Below are 16,558 nucleotides of genomic sequence, written 5' to 3'. Positions count from 1 at the left end.
ATAGTGTTCTTTCTCATAAGTCCTTCAGAATTGTCCTGGATCATTGCATTGTTGTTAGTATAGAAGTCTATTACATTCAATTGTACCACAGTGTATCAGTCTCTGTGTACAACGTTCTCCTGGTTCTGCTCCTCTCATTCTGCATCAATTCCTGGAGGTTGTTTCAGTTCCCATGGAATTCTTCCACTTTATTATTCCTTTGTATGTTCTCTAGTATTTTTAAAAGAAATGAGTACTGAATTTTGCCAAAAGGTGCCAAAGCATCTATTAACATAATCATGTAGTTACTTATTTATTATTTATATTTATATTATTAACATGGTTTGTGATATTTATAATCTATCTTATTTTGAACCAGTCCTGCATTTCTATTGTAAAACCAACCTGATCATCATGTATATCTTTCTTTTTTTTATTTAGTCAATTTCAAACATTATTCCTTGGTTACAAAAATCATATTCTATTCCTCCCTCTACTCCTCCCACCCCTTCCTGTAGTTGACACGCAATTCCATTGGGTATTACATGTATCCTTGATCAGAACCCATTTCCATGCTGTTGATGTTTGCACTGGGATGTTCATTTAGAGTCTACATCCCCAATCATATCCCCCTCGACCCATGCATGTATATCTTTCTAATGTGTTGTTATAGCCTATTTACTAATGTTTTATTTAAATATTTTGTATCCACATTCATCAGTGATATTGACCTGTATTTTTCTTTCTCTGCTTGCTATTTCCCTGGTTTAGGTATCATATTTATAGACATTTATATCCTGTCCTTTTTCTTCCTTATATAACATTAGAATTCATTGCTATTTGAATGTTTGATAGAATTCATTAGTAATTACATCAAATCCTGGAATTTTTCCTTTAGGAGTTCATTTATGACTTGTCCAATTTCTTTTTCTGAAATTGGGCTGTCTATATTAATTTGGTTATTTCATATTTTCAAAGAATTAGTTCATTCCCTATAAGTTATCAGGTTTTTTTAGCATGTATTTGGGTGAAATCTGATAATTTCCTTTATTTTCTCTTTGCTGGAATCTCCTTTTCCATTTTTAATGAACACTTTGATTTTCCTCTTCCTTTTTTAATAAATCAAATTAGTTAATAACTTATCTATTTGATTCATTTTTTAAAATGGTCCCTTGTTTCAGTTATCGATTCCATTTTTTTACTTTAAATTTTATAACTTTATATGTTCAAAATTTCTGCTTTGTTATTGAATTTGGGATTTTTTATTTTTGCTAATGTTCTAGTTCTTTTTAGTTCTATGCCCAATTCATTGTTTTGTTCTTTTCTTAATGAAACTAGTTAGAGACAAAAAAATTCTAAAAATGCTTTTAGTTGCTTTTAGTTTTAGTATGCTGTCTCAGTGCCATTTTCTTTTGTGAAATTTTCTATTTTTTCCATTTGTTCCTTGACACCACTTTTGTAGAAGTAAGGTAATTAGTCCATCATATACTTTTTATTCTTTCTTTACAGTCCCTTTCTTGAAACTAGTTGTTACTGTACTGTAATCAATGAGTGATATGTTTAGCATTTCTACATCTTTATATTTTGTGATGTTTTTATGCCCTAAAACATGACCAGTTTTTGTAAAGATGCCACAAACAGCTGAGAAATATGTAAATTACTTTCTATTCCCATTCAGAAATCATCAGAGATCTTTCATCTCTAATATTTCTAAGGTTCTATTCAGGTTTTTAACTTTCTTGTTTATCTTTTAATTAGATTAGTCTAAGTCTTAAAGGGATACATTAAGGTTCCCTACTATTGTAGTTTTATTGTATATTTCTCCTTCCAATTTGGTTAACATTAAAGTTAATTTGGTTAACATTGGTTAATATTGAAGTATGTAGTCGTCATGCTATTTGTTATATATATATATATGTGTTAAATATTGATGTTGATTCATTTTCTTTGGTGCTTTTAGGCATAATATTGCTACCCTGCTTATTATCACATCTGTATTTATTGTTATCTGAAATCATAATTGCTATCCTTGCTTTTTTTAGTTCATCTAAAGCATTATAGATTTTTTCTAGTTCCTCATTTTAACTCCATGTAAATCCTGACATTTCAAGTATGTTTCTTGTAAACCACATATTATTTGATTATTTTCTAATTCTGATCTAATGTCCTCTTATTTTATGCCTGAGTTTATCCCGTTCACATTCAGAGGTATCATTGTTATTTGTGTATTTCCCTCCTTTTCCTCTTGTATTTTTTCCTCTCTTTGCTCCCAATCAACTCCTTGCTTATAAATAAGAGTTTGCAAATGTATAAATTATTTTACCAATCAAAAGAAGCCAGTAAAAGAGAGGAAGTTTGCCTGACCTTTGTGGCCTATAAATGACATGGCCCATTCCCACTCTATTGCCCTTCTCTTCTGCTTGCCCCACTTTTCATTCCAGGTTTTTACACTCTCTTCTTTCCTTTTAATCCTTTCTTGACCTTTCCTTTCTCAGATATTGAAGTTTGTAAAGTAGGCTGAAAAATGTTTATGCTACATACTTCCCAGAATGTCTGTGAGAAAATCATTTTGGCAGTGTGAATTATTATAAATAAAGTGAAATTTAGTTATTTTTATGTGGATTGAGGAATCCATCAGAATATGGTTATTTTAGCATGGTTCTTAAGCAACCACTGCAGTTGTAGGGTTCTTATAGGGCAACTACAGAAATGATGTGAAAACATATTTTTTCTTTTTTTCCCAAAATTGTATTTCTTAAAACTTATTATTTATTTATTTTAACATTCTTTTAATAAATTTTTTGAGCTCCAAATGATCTCTCTCCTTCCAATCTCTCCCCTACCCACTGAGAAGGTAAGCAATATGCTATCTAGTATACATGTGAAGTCATTATGTAAAACATATTTCTTTATTAGCCAGAAAACATAAAATCTTTTCAATGTAAAATAAGATCTAGTCTGTCTTTCTCTGATGATAGCAATAAAGACAGAATATTCCTAAAGAAAACATTGTAATAATAAATGTACTTAAAGCTTTATGTGGGGGGGGGGAAGTTGCAATATATACATTGTGATGGAAGAATTTTATCTACTTTTTATTTTAATTTTCACATTGGTCATTTTGGTAAGAAAATAATCATATAAAAAGTGAAAAATCACATGCTTTTATCTGCATCTGATTCCAACCATTCTTTCTCTGGAGGTGGAGAGCATTCTTTGTCACAAGTCCAGAATGGTCCTGGATCATTTTATTGCTGAGAGTAGCCTAGCCTCTCACTTCATACATTATTGCTATTATTTTGTACAATGTTCTCTTGGTTCTGCTTATTTCACTGTGCATCAGTTCATGAAAGTCTCTCCAGCTCTTTCTGAAATCATCCTGTTCATCATTCCTTACAGCACAATAGTATTCCATCACCATCATGTACCACAATTTGTTCAACCATTCCCCAATTGCTGGAATCCCCTTAGTTTCTAATTCTTTGCCACCACAAGAAGAACTGCTATAAATATTCTTGTATAACTAGGTCCTTTCCCTTAAAAAAAACTCGTTGGATACAAGCCTAGTAGTGGTATTACTGGATATGTACAGTTTTATAGCCTTTTGGGCATAATTCCAAATTGCCCTCTAGAAAGGTAGGATCAGTTCACAACTCCACCAACAATGTATTAGTGTCCCAATTTTGCCACATCCCCTCCAACAGTTATCATTTTCCCCTACTGTCATCTTGACAAATCTAGCAGGTGTGAGGTGGTACCTCAAATCACAAGAAGTTTCTTAACTATTCTATCTTTTTGAGTTCTCAACTTCCATTCCAGCCTGGGATTAGGAAAGGGAGATGGAATAAAACAAGAGAGAAGAAATACAGAAAAGGCAGAATTTACTTGGCAGAGAACAACGAAGAGTATCAAAATAAAGTATTTCCCTAAATCCATGTGTTCTATTACTGAACACTTGTAGGGGGAGCTAGGAAAGAGGTCAATGGACAAAATACTTTGTTGGTTTAATTATTTAGAGCAGCAACACCTAATTTGCAGCTGCCGAGTGCCCCTAAAGACTGCTAAGCCTGCTGGACAGCAAACAGATGGGCATAGAGCATGTATCATTTTCAGCTCTGAGTGGAGTTGAATTTAAGTAAGATAACAGACTCAAATAATATTAAGAAGATAACGGAAGGTCTTCCTGAACTTGGCTGCCTTACAAAGACCTTGTTTTTCCAAGGAAGAACTATTTTGAAACATTTTCCTCTATGGCTTGCCCACTGGCCAACTTTCTTCCAGCTTGGGCACTTCCCATCTTTGGACTCTCTTACCAACAAGAACTTTGGAGGGAACTTAGAGGAAAACTCACTTTCCCAAATGGGGGAGTTTCCACAGAGCCAGTGTTAGCATTCGAAGGGACCTTCCTAGTGAGAAATCCAGAGCTTCCTTCGGCATTCTTGGTTCCAAACTCATTTTCCTGAAGCACTTCTTTGTCCCTTTCTTTTCAGGTTCTTTGGAGAAGGAGAAGGGAAATGGAGGGCGTCCTGTTCTGAGTATATGTGTAACTACTGCTTAGCTGGTCCATTTTTAGTCATTTCTCCATTCAGATGTCTCCAATGGAGATTCATGGCTCAGTCCTTTCAATTAGCTAAGACTCTTTGTGATCCCATTTGGGTTTGGGGGGGGGGGGGTTGGCAGATACTGGAGTGGCTTGCCTTTTTCTAGCTCATTTTACAAATGAGGAAACTGAGGTCAACAAGGTTAACTGACTTGCCCAGAGTCACACAACTAGGAAGTGGTTGAGGACTGATTTGAGTACTGGAGTGGCTTGCCTTTTTCTAGCTCATTTTACAAATGAGGAAACTGAGGTCAACAAGGTTAACTGACTTGCCCAGAATCACACAACTAGGAAGTGGTTGAGGACTGATTTGAGCTCGGGAAGATGAGTCTTCCTGCCTCCAGGTCCAGTCCTCTATCCAATGTGCCACCTAGATGCCCTTCCCTTCATGACATAGAAGACTCCTATGTATTTACTAAATTTTAAAAATAATAATAATAAAATCATCTATATAGCACTTTAAGGTTTTGTAAAGTGCTTTACAAATATTGTCTCTTTTTATCCTCACAACAACCCTGAGAGATAAATATTATGATAATGTCCATTTTATAGATGAAGAAAATGAGGCATCAGAGGTTAAGTGACTCATCTAGGGTCACACAGCTAGGAAGTTTCGGAGGCCAAATATGAACTCAGGGATGGTCCAGTTCTCTATCCACTGCATCACTGATAATGTGCAAAGTGAGTTGTTGAATTCATTTCCATATTATATCTCCTCTGGCCTCCATCACACCACCGCAGAAATCTTCTTCACCCCAGAGGTCCCAACCACAGAAATCTTAGTCTAGGCCAAAGGAGCAGGTCCTGAATTCTTGTCCCAGGGTTCCTAGGAAGGAACTTCTCACTAAATGGCCTCCAGTCAGTTCCCAGTTTCTGACCCCAGGCCAAGAGCTGTCTATAGAACCCGTCACACTGGAGAATAATAATAGCTAACATTTACCCTGCATTTACTGTATGCCAGACTCCACAATGATTATCTCATTTTATCTTTATAACAGCCCTGGAAGGCAAGTGCTTTTATTGCCTTCATTTTACAGATGAGAAAACCAGAGGTCAAGTGACTTGTCTAGGGTCACTGAGCGAGTGCCCGAGGCTCAGACTGAACTGAGATTTTCCTGACTCCAGGTCGCCTGTTCTACCTTCTGTGCCAGCGAGCTGCCAGCACCAGGATGGAGCAGCTGCTTTGACAAATATCGGTTGTGTGTGAGTGGTGTGATTCCGGGCAAAGTCGGGTAGTCAACAAGCATTTGTTAAGCATTTACCACGTTCTAGAGCCTGCCATAGACGCCACAAATGAAAAGAAAGATGCCCCTGCCCTCCAGGAGCTCACACTGCATTGTGGGGAGTGGGAAAGCCCACCCAGGGCACAGTAGTACCGACGGTCAGCTCTCCCCATGGACAGAGGCCACCGAGAAGAAAAGCTTTGGTGACCAAGTCCCATGAGTCACTGGGAGGGGAAGGAGGAATGTTCTAGTCAGAGGTCCCGGGTTACCATTGACCCCGGTTTCTGATGCTACTTCTGAGGTCTCCTTGAGCAAGTCATTTAGTCTTCCCGAGCTTCCGTTTCTTCATTTGTACAATTAAGAGGATGGACATGGACGTCCCGCTCAGCACCAGATCAAATCGTTGGGTCATTCCGGGAAGACCCGTAAATGGCAGAAGAAATGCAGCTCTGTACTGGGAGAGGGACTTTCCTCTTTGGGAGGTCCCTGCATCCATGAAGTCGCCGCCAGTCTGGTTGGTTGGTTGGTTGAAGACGCTGGTGTAGTCTCTAAAGAGGGTTTCTCTCTCCTTCGGTTTTTTCATTCCGCCCTTACAATTCAGATCCTCCCGGAATTTAGCCCACTCTCCTCTTCTTTTTCGACTCTTTACCCTCTTTTCTGGACTCTTCTCTATACTAACAGTCTCCCCCTGTGCCCAGGAGAAGAGAAAGAATCAAGCTGCGAAGCTGCCTTTTCCAGAGAGCCACACTAGCTAGGTCTCTGTTCCAGAGACCAAAGGGAGGAGAGGCGAGCCCAGGTGCCCACCAATGCCGCTCTGTAGCTGCTCTTTTTGTCTGCCAAAGGCCTGGACGCTAAGTGGAGAGGGCTGGCCCCTGTGGGGGCCTGGCTGAACAATGATGCCTGAATGGGTGGATCTGAATGTAAGGGAATAATTCCGTGCCCTAAGAAATGAAGAAAGGGATGGGGTCCGAGGACGCCTGGGAACACTCGTCTGAACTGATGGAGACTGAAAGTGAGCACAACCACGAGCTCCAATAAGAGCAACACTGGAAAGACAACCCACTCCGAAAGACCAATTACACAGCAGAAGACGGGGTCTAGCACAGTCTAGCGACCTCCAGACCCCGAGAAGAGGCACTCCCGGGGCAGAAAGGACCATCCTCGTTCCTAAGTTTGGACTCGACCGTGCTTATATTTGTTAGGAGTCCCTATTTTTACGACAGGGGAAGAGGGTGGAGAGGTGGGCGAGAGAGAAAATAAACGTTTGCGCATTGAACAATTATAAAAGAGAGTCACTGCTTGTTCCTCCCAGGGTGGCCCAGCCGGTCAGGTAACGGCTCGGGACTAGGTTTCTTCCTTAAGCTCCTGCAGACAATGCTCGTTCTGTGCCTCCCCCTGCCTCCGGGCGGCTGGACATCCCTCCCTCCCCTCCGCTCAGTGGGGAGAAGCCCGACCCACCCTGCCAGTTACTGTCTCTTCCTCTCTCCTTCCCCCAAACCCAGAGGATTTCCCACCCGCCTCCCCTTTTAAGAAAGAGATACGGGACGGACAGACACCACCCCTCACTCCGAATCCTCGAATCCAGCTCCCGCCTCCTGTCCCTCCACCCCACCCCACCCCACCAGCGGACTTCCTCCTAGTCTCCCCTTCGCTTCTCTCCAGCATCACCCCCCACACGCACGCACACACACCTTTCCCCTCCCATACCCCCACCCCTCCTGGCTCATTTACATCCCGGAGCCGCTGGCCCAGCCCTGCCCCGCCCCGCCCGGGCCCGAACTAAAGCGACGTGTCCTTGTCCCCCGTGGGCAGCCCGAGCCCGCCGGCCCCTCGCACCTGTCCCGTCTGAGCACCTGTTCTAGCCCCGCGCCTCTGATCTACAGGTAAAGGGGCGGGGAAGGGGGTCGCGCGCCGGCACCTGGGGCTGGGGGCCGGTAACTTAGCGGGGTCTGGGGTGGGGGAGCGACTCCACGTAGAAGATTGGTTGCCCTTGTCCTTCTCACACGTGTTGACGCGGGCGCCCGGGAGAAGGGTGATGGTGAGACGGGTGGGCGCTCTCGGAGTTAGAGGTGGTCCCGTAGTCGCCTCTCTCTTCCCATTCAGTCTCCCCACTGCTAATCCTTCCCATCCCCCCACCTATCGCTGTGGGTTAGAGGGAGAAGAAAGGGTCCCCCACTCGCTAGAAGCTGCCTGGGAGACTTCACTGACCGAGCCGAGTCTCCTGAGCCTTATCCTATGGGGATGGGACAGACCGAGCGGTACGTCTCGGCAGGTCCCTTGGTAGAGCCGCGGGTCCAGCTGAGCCTCTGGACGTCCTGAGTCGTCTCCCTTGTAACTTCTGCCCCCTAATGTTTAAAACCTTCTTGGCTCCCCTGCTGCTCTCAGAGCTACTTTGTATTCCCGTTCTCGTGTTCGCTCGTTAGCTGCTTCTGTGGTCCTCTAAGGAGCCGGGCTTGGGGGGTCAGTGGACCCCTTTGGGGTTTTCACGTGAGAACGTGGGGAAATGAGATGCTGTGTCCAGGGCCCGGGGCTCCCAGGGACTTCTCTCTCAGGGTAGCAGTCAGGGAACTACAGAGATGTCACCTTCTGGGGTGAAAAGTCCGGAGTTTTTAGAGTGAGAACTCAACGGCATCTAGTGAGAGCAAACGGCTGGGAGTCCCCAGGGATCCCGCAGAACTGGGCAGGGACACAAAGGCACTCGTGGGGAGCCCTGCTGATCTCCCTGAGTAAACCTAAGAAATGTCCCCGTCAATCAGTCAATCCAAGGGATTACTAATTTAGGACGCGCAGGGACTGCGAAGCAGACACAAAGATAAAGCAATTATTAGTCACGGTGGGGGAAAACGACAGAATACAGGAGAGGAGCTAGAAAGAAGATAGCCTAAAAGGCATTAGAAATGAAAGAGATCAGTTATGGCTTCTGGGTGTCTTTCTAATAACGGGGTTCAGCCCCCCTTGACAAACGTGGTCATTCAGCCCAACACTAGGAACTGCCTGTGTCTTATTGTTACCACCCATTCACGATTGGTGCCCAGAGATTTTTAAAAAGCCCTTTTATTTTTAGGAGGAAAAAACAATTGGAGATAAGCCTGGGCTGCCATTCCCCATCTTCTACTGAAATATGAAGACCAAAAACAAACCCACAAAGCGCAGGATTTTGGCGGACAAAGAGACATTTCATGGCGAGCCAACATCCAGTAAGCAGGACCTGGAGAAATGTTTGAGGAACAGGGACAGGCGGAAGGGAGAGAAGGTTGAAGGCAACAGCAAGGTAGCGACTGCCAGGAAGAAGTCCTCGTCGGGCAGCCGGGAGAGCAATCTGAGGAGGCTGGAGAGCAACGAGAGGGAGAGGCAGAGAATGCACAAACTCAACAATGCCTTCCAGGCCCTGAGGGAAGTCATCCCCCACGTCCGGGCCGAGAAGAAGCTCTCCAAAATCGAGACCCTCACTCTAGCCAAAAACTATATCAAATGCCTGACGTCCACCATCCTCAACATGTCCAACGGCTGCCTCCCTCCCCTGGAAGGAGAAGGGTCGGCTCACAACTCCAAGTTCTACCAGCACTATCAGCAGCAGCAGCGGGGAGATGAGGAAAGCGAGGACCACCTAAAGAAATATTCCACCCAGATCCACAGTTTTCGGGAAGGGAGCTAGAGGGCCTTTGTGCCTCTGGAGCAGCATCACGGGATCTTCAGGCCAGGAGGAATGGCCTCCAGAAAGGCGCAGCGATGCCTCTTCACCCTATATTTCCATTGTCTCTCCTGTTTTGGCCACCACCTCAAATTACCGCGCACAGACTACAGGGTGATTTTTTTTTTCTCATCTTCCTTCTAAAAGGTAGCCAGTTACTGAGAAAAACTTGAGCTTGCTCAATCACCATCCCCAGAGGGCATTTTCCACCCCTTAGCCCCAGGGACTGTGTGACTCTGGGCTCCCCCACGTCTCTGGACCCCTGGTGTCCTCTGACTGGCGTTCAAGGCCTGATTCTTGTATGATCCATTTGAAACGTGCCCTGAGGGGTAGGAAACGAAAACAGAGCCTGTTTTCAGTGGGCGGTGCATTGTGACCTTTGCGACTGAGATATTTCGGACCCTCTCTGGTGTGACAGATAATGTTCTAGGACACTTTTTTTTTTTTTTGTGGTAAATATCACCAACTGAAATTGAAGCCTTAGTCTACCTTTCTGCAATGAAACCTACTTTTTTTTTTTTTGGGTTGGGAACTGTGATTTATTCGATTTATGTAGGGGAACTCCACTAATGCAAATGGCAACTCTCTACCTTATAGTGTTAGTGACTTGACCACAGTCACACAGTTATATATACATCAGAAGGGAGAAATGAATCTACCTTCTTGACTCTAATCTACCCATAATGCCATGCTGCCAATTTAAATCAAATATCATTCTATGATTAATCTATAACTATTTGTTATAGTATTCAAGTACTGGAAAGGATTTTTATAATTATATGGTTCAACTTATTTTATAGATAAGGAAACTGAGGCTTAGATAGGTGAAGCAGGGTGGGAGGTTAGTTAGTTTTTTGCTTCTAGATGATCAATGATAGATCAGAAAATTCCTAAAATAAACTTCAGAGCAGGAGTTCTTCACCATTTTTATGTCATGGATCCCTTGGGTAGGCTGGCGCAGCCCACGGATAACCTCAGAAGAATTTTTAAATAATTAGAAGTGGTAATTTTATTGACTTCCATTTATTAAGAGTTTTTAATAATTGAAGAAAATGCTAGATTTTAGTTAGAAAGTAGGGAGAATAGGACAGTTTTTTTTCCTTTCCAAATTCACAGACCTCCCTTAAATCTATGAAGAGGCCCCTTAAAGTCTGTAGACACCAGATGGAAAACTCTTGTTCTAGAAGGAGCTTTGCCGGAAAAGGGGGGGGGGGAAGATTATCTTTTTTTCCTCCTCCTTTTGGTTTTCTCAAAGACCCTAATAATGTTTCTCAACAGAAGAGAGAGAGAACCAAATCCAAAGCAAAACACTGTGTTGGTGAAGTCTGTGCCTCAATTCTCTCAATCCACTAATCTAGACCCCAAAATGGGGCCCTGCCTTGGGAAGGAAGAACTTTCTGTCCTTGGTACAAACAAGCAGACTTTCTGCAGGGTTGGGGAGAAATTGTCTGGGTCCTGGGCACCAGGCCACTAGAAGTGTTAGCATACAGACTCTGAAGTGTTTGAAGGTTTCTTCTTCATGTGCATCTGTCCCTGCCGAAGAAAAATCTGTTGCTTTTCTTCTGTGGAAATGCTGGCTCTCCCTCACTGTCAGATTGCCCTGTTCTCCCCAGAAAGAAGTTTGGCCAAGCTTCATTGTGCTCCCTTTTCTGCTTGGGATGAACTCTGACAACAATTCTTCGAATAGTTGTTTGTGCTCATTGTGCATTGTTCCAGGCAAGGGATGATGGGGAAAACTGCACACTTCCCCCACCTGCAAGCTGAACACTTCCCTTGACCGCTCGAGCTGCTCTGCTTGTTCCCTCAGTTCCTGTAGAGGTCCCGGGGGGCTCCGGAGCGGAGGACCCCTAAGAATGCGGACCTACGTTCTTCCCTTAGCCACGTGCCCTGGTGTTTCAGAAAAGAGTGGGGGACTGAACTTAGATGCAGGAGGGATGTCACAGGGCTGTTTTTACCTAATGGAAACGAAGGAGAGAATAATGTAAAATCACACTTTCTACTTGGCACACAGTAGTCTCCCCAAATATTACATGCCTGTGCAGGGCAGACTGGAATCTCGTTCTGATTCCCTTTGGAAGGACAGAAGGTTTCTCCTCCAAGGAGCTGAACTGTAAAGCTTTGGGGAGCCTGGGGTGTCCCTGAGCACGAGGGGAATTGATAAATGCAAAAATGTTATTTAATTGTGTTATTATATGATTATGTAATATGATGTGATCACTGAGCTCTATGCAATCATCAGGGAAATATTGTGATGGGACTTTCTTGCAGTTTGCTCCTTAAAGTTGGAATCCTAAAACCCAGCTCTCGATCTGTTTTTTGGAGGGCAGCAAAGGGGCATCGTGGGCTGGAGTCAGGAAGACTTGGGTTCACATCCAACCTTAGACACGAGCTGTGTGACCCTGGGCAAGTCACTTAACCCTGTTGGTCTCAGTTTCCTCATCTGTCAAATGAGCCAGAGAAGGAAATGGCAAACCACTTCATTATCTCTACCAAGAAAACCCCAAATGGGGTCATGAAAAGGTGGGCATGACAGAAAGGATCTGTTTTATGATGCCGTGATGAGAGGTGGAAAGTTTGAGGAGGTGGCTAGAAACAAGAGGTCTGGGGGGTGCCCATCCCACACAGGCTCTGTTTCTAGTCCTCCACTAAAAATGCTGCATCTTCAGGTCCTCAATGACAGAAACAAATCGTTATTTGATTAGAGAACTATATAATAATTAGAGAATAAAGTAATAACTATAGAAGAGTTATAGATACATTATTCTATAACTCTTCTATAGTTATTACTTTATGCATATATCATAATTATTAAGTCAATTACTTCATCTCTTCACCTCAGACAGCGCTAGGAGACAGTTGTAGAGAGGCTGCAGACCAGCTCCTGGATGCATTGGCTCCTTTTCAGGAAGCTGCTTCACCCAGGGCCAAAATATGCCATTTGGACCCCCAGTAGGTGTTGCATGACTATTTCTAGTCAACATCCTCCTGGCTGTCTATTGCTTAGTGCTTCTTTCTTTTCTCTGGCCTAGCCCTTGGGGGGGGGGAGGGGCGGAAACTTAGCAAAGGGAATGAGGTTTGAACCCAGGACCTCCCATCTCTGGGTTGGGCTCTCCATCTACTAAGCCACCCAGCTGTCCTCTAAACTGGAAAAAAAATTCTCAGGATGGGGGGGGGGGGGTATGTTCCAGGCAGGAGAGAGAGTTCTTCATGACCCAGTGTAGACTCAAAGAGTCAGAAAAGGAAACACGATGTATGAGGAACAGAGAGAAGGCTGGCTTGTTGGACTATAGATACAGATGGGGAACTAATGTATGGTAAGGCCAGATAGATGGATTGGAGCAAGGTTGTCAAGAACTAGCTAAAAAAGCTAAAACATAGGGGTTCATATTTTAATCTTGAGGAAGTAGGGAGCTACTGAAATTTGAGTAGATATACTTAAAAGGAGGCTAGAAATCTTGATATTTGGGACCAGGAGAATTTTAATTTCTTATTTGAGTACTCAGTTGTATGAGATGTTAATATATTTTTTCACAAATCAAAAAAACTTTTTAAAAAGCCTTGAGAGAAATGAGACAGAATCCCTTAAAACATTCATCTCTTCCACTCCATTCCCCCAGTTTTAAAATTCCCTCAGGCAGTCCTGGATTCAAGTCCAGTCTCAGACACGTCCTAGCTGTGTGACCCTGGACAAGTCACTTTACCCCATCCTTGCCTAGCCCTTTACCACTCTTCTGCCTTGGAACACACTATTGATTCTAAGACAGATGGTAAAGATTTAAAAACAAAAAGTCCCTCAGGGTAGAGATTCTGGGATCTTTCTGAGCTGGGCTAATATTTTTGACACAATGCAATTTCAAGTACTGTTTACACAAATAGGAAAATGATGGTGGAAGGAGTCCAGGATAACCTCGTTGGGGTAGGGTTTCCCAGGGTGATTTCTTTAAGGTGCCACACTCGGTCTTCCTGAACTCGCCTTGCAGGGTTAGGCACAGGAGTGAGAGGCAGCTGCTGTTGTTCTAGTTAAAGCTTTTTTGGACTTGGGCAATTCTTAGGGCAAATAGAGGCATTATGAAATATCAAAGGTTTGGCGAACAGCCCTGTTTACATGAAACAGCAGTATCAGGCACCCCAAGGTACAGATAATGACTTTGAGTTTGAGTCTTAACTTTGCTGATCAAATACTGGTCACAGGAACTTGCTGTAACCAGTCCTCCTCGCCCCAACTCATATCTCTTGCAAAGCCAAATGCAGAGGTGCAACCTGTAGGCGTTTCAGAAATTCCCATAATCTTGTAGTTTAGTGAAAGAGGCAGCACAATCTGGGGTAGTTTGGGGAGATGTAGGTTCAGTCCTAGTTTCACCGTGCTTTTACTATATATAATACAGATAGATCTTATCTAGAGAGACACATGAACCAGATGGATCATTTTATTGGTTCAGGGAACTCCATCCACCCATGCCAACCAGCACCTGAGCTGCTTTTGAGAAATTGCCTGGGGCATTGAGGAATTAAATGACTCACCTAAGATATCACAGTCATTACTTCATAAGAGCATAGAGTTAGATCTGGAAGGGATTCTCACTTTACAGGTGAGGAAACTGAAGTTCAGACAAATTGTGCGAACAAGTATCTGAATTAGGATCTGATTTGAGAGCTTCCTGATGCCAACATTGGCTGCTGAGCCACACTAACCATACTGTTAAATGAGGCCAGGGAATAGTTCATCATCTTTCAAACAGGGAGAGAGAATACTTTTTCTATCTACCTCCCAGGGGGACTGAGAGGCCCAAATGAGTTAGAGAGGATGTAAAAGCACTTTGAAAACCATTAAAAGCGTTATAGATAAATAAGGTTGATAATGGAGCTCTTTTGTCCTTTGTAGAAACAAAGGTGAGCCATAAAGTTCCTTCCTTTGTCCAGTGTTTTGAAATCTCATAATTGGGTCTCAGATGAAAGGCAAGATTGCTCCATTGCCCCCTGAGGGGCAGGGTTTTCTTCCTTTGTACCATATGTGATTTATTCAAGTTACATTATAAAAATAATTCTTAGTTTCCCCATAAATAGCATCAGATAAACCTGATGTTGTGGGTGTCTAGTATGGTTCAGATTTGTATTTATCATGCTATGAGTGGGATGAGAAAGGAAGATGATCTAAATGGGATTTTAAGACTAGTGGAATTTGAGAAAACTCTTTGGAACATTGGTTTGTTTTTTGAAAATGTATTTTGGTCAATTTTGTGGGGCCACTTCTGGAAAGGGTTGGATTGCCCAGAACAAACTCGTTTCCTCGTCAGCAGCACCACTCTGTTCTGCCTGCTGAGGGGCATCCCTCCGAGGTATGTATGTACTGGATTTTGACACGGGAGGATAAAGGAAAGGCATAGTCCCCAGACATGAAATTTGAAGTCCAACACTGATGTGAAATCCAAAGGCCTGATGGATGGTGGAAAGTGCTGCTTAAATAACTGGAAAATTCTGTATTGGATGCAATAAATTCAACTACTTGTGCTCATGTTCTTTTGTATGACGTATGTAGAGGCAAACATCCCCTGGAGAACCACACAAGTTGCTTTTCCTCCTCAATTCTTTTCATCTTTTTTTTTTTAACCCTTACCTTCCATCTTGGAGCCAATACCGTGTATTGGTTCCAAGATAGAAGAGCGGTAAGGGCTAGGCAATGGAAGTCAAGTGACTTGCCCAGGGTCACACAACTGGGAAGTGTCTGAGGTCAGATTTGAATCTAGGACCTCTGGTCTTTAGGCTTGGCTCTCAATCCACTGAGCCACCCAGCTGCCCCTCTTCTCATCTTTTCTGACGAAATTTGGTAGAATTTTTTTCCTTGAGTCTGAAGTGGGTACATAGGTACAAATAACAATTTTTAAAAATTTTTTCCACAAACAAAAATGGATATTCTCTCCCTTCATTACCTATCACCTCCAATTAAGGGAAAAAATACAAATAAAATCTTTTTTTTTTTTTAAACAAATGTGCAGTCAAGCAGAACAAATCCCCAGATGGTACTCACTGGAAGTCATTTCTCCTCATTAAGTAAGACTTAAAAGATATCTTAATCCTGAAATCTGTTTTAATGTGTGTGTATGCTGGCTAAGGGGTGACAGAAGCAATCGAGGTTGATTCCATCTACTTTGCAATACGAGATGCTCAGGACATCTTTCCTGTGCCACCTGGATAAACACTGAACCTTTAGGAGATGGTAGGGGGCAATGCTAGGTGGCTCAGAGGATAGAGAGCAGACTAGAGATGGGTTCAAATGTGGCCTCAGATTTCCTGGCCATGTGGCCCTGGGCAAGTCACTTAACCTCAATTGGCCATCCTTGACCACTCTTTTGCCTTGAAGAAAGAAGGGTTTTTTAAAAAAAGGGCAGATCCATGACTTTCAACCCAATAGATATGAATTGACAAGGGAAAGTTTATGCTCAGAGTAGGGGTTTAAATGGGATAGGGGTAGGGTAATAAAAAGAATTCAATAGGTGGCTTCCATCTTTGACTTCCTATTCCCTTTCCTGAATTCAGACCAGAATATGGATTTCTTAGGCAGATACACAAGAAAAACAATCCTTGAATCCTCTGTGTACTGTGATGGAGCAACAGGGACACATTGTCTCAGAATTGGGAAGGGCCTCAAAAGATTAGTCCAGCTGATGGAGAATCCCTGCTCCCACACATCAGAGGAGAGGCTGTCCAGCCTTTGCTTCAAGAACTTGAAAGCCCACAATGGCCTGAGGTGGCCCCTCACGCTGTTAGGAGGCCTGGAGGCCCCTTTCATTTGGGGACAGTTAGGAGGCCTGGAGGCCCCTTCATTTGGGGACAGTTAGGAGGTCTGGAGGCCCCTTCATTTGGGGACACTGTTAGGAGGGCTGCCATTTTAACATGCCTAAATCTACCCATTTTGATGTTCTGCCCATTGGGGCCAAACAGAATATGCCTAATCCCTCTTCCCCATGAGGGGTCCCTTCACACACTGCCGTCTCTTTTAGGGCTAAACACCCCAGTCCCTCCACCGTCTGTGGTCACAAAGTGCTGGTTGTGGGGTGCAGGCTGTCC

The 16,558-nt window shown here is 43.3% G+C and overlaps 1 protein-coding gene across 2 annotated transcripts; it reads left to right on the top strand.

The window, feature by feature from the left end:
* Nucleotides 1-7,735: 7,735 nt before the first annotated feature.
* BHLHA15 (basic helix-loop-helix family member a15) lies at nucleotides 7,736-12,198 on the top strand. 2 transcript variants are annotated; one of them, XM_007498275.2, is made up of 2 exons: nucleotides 7,736-7,840; nucleotides 8,867-12,198. In XM_007498275.2, the coding sequence occupies exon 2, from the start codon at nucleotides 8,924-8,926 to the stop codon at nucleotides 9,455-9,457; it is 534 nt and encodes a 177-aa protein (XP_007498337.2). In that variant the 5' UTR covers nucleotides 7,736-7,840; nucleotides 8,867-8,923; the 3' UTR covers nucleotides 9,458-12,198. The 2 variants fall into 2 exon arrangements, with proteins under 2 accessions (XP_007498337.2, XP_056662491.1); XM_056806513.1 differs by having other exon boundaries at nucleotides 7,740-8,060.
* The last annotated feature ends 4,360 nt before the right edge of the window (nucleotides 12,199-16,558 follow it).

This window comes from Monodelphis domestica, chromosome 7, assembly GCF_027887165.1.
Source record: "Monodelphis domestica isolate mMonDom1 chromosome 7, mMonDom1.pri, whole genome shotgun sequence".
NCBI lineage: Eukaryota > Metazoa > Chordata > Mammalia > Didelphimorphia > Didelphidae > Monodelphis > Monodelphis domestica.
Note: the sequence above shows the minus strand (reverse complement) of the source record. Positions and strands in the feature narration are given on the sequence as shown.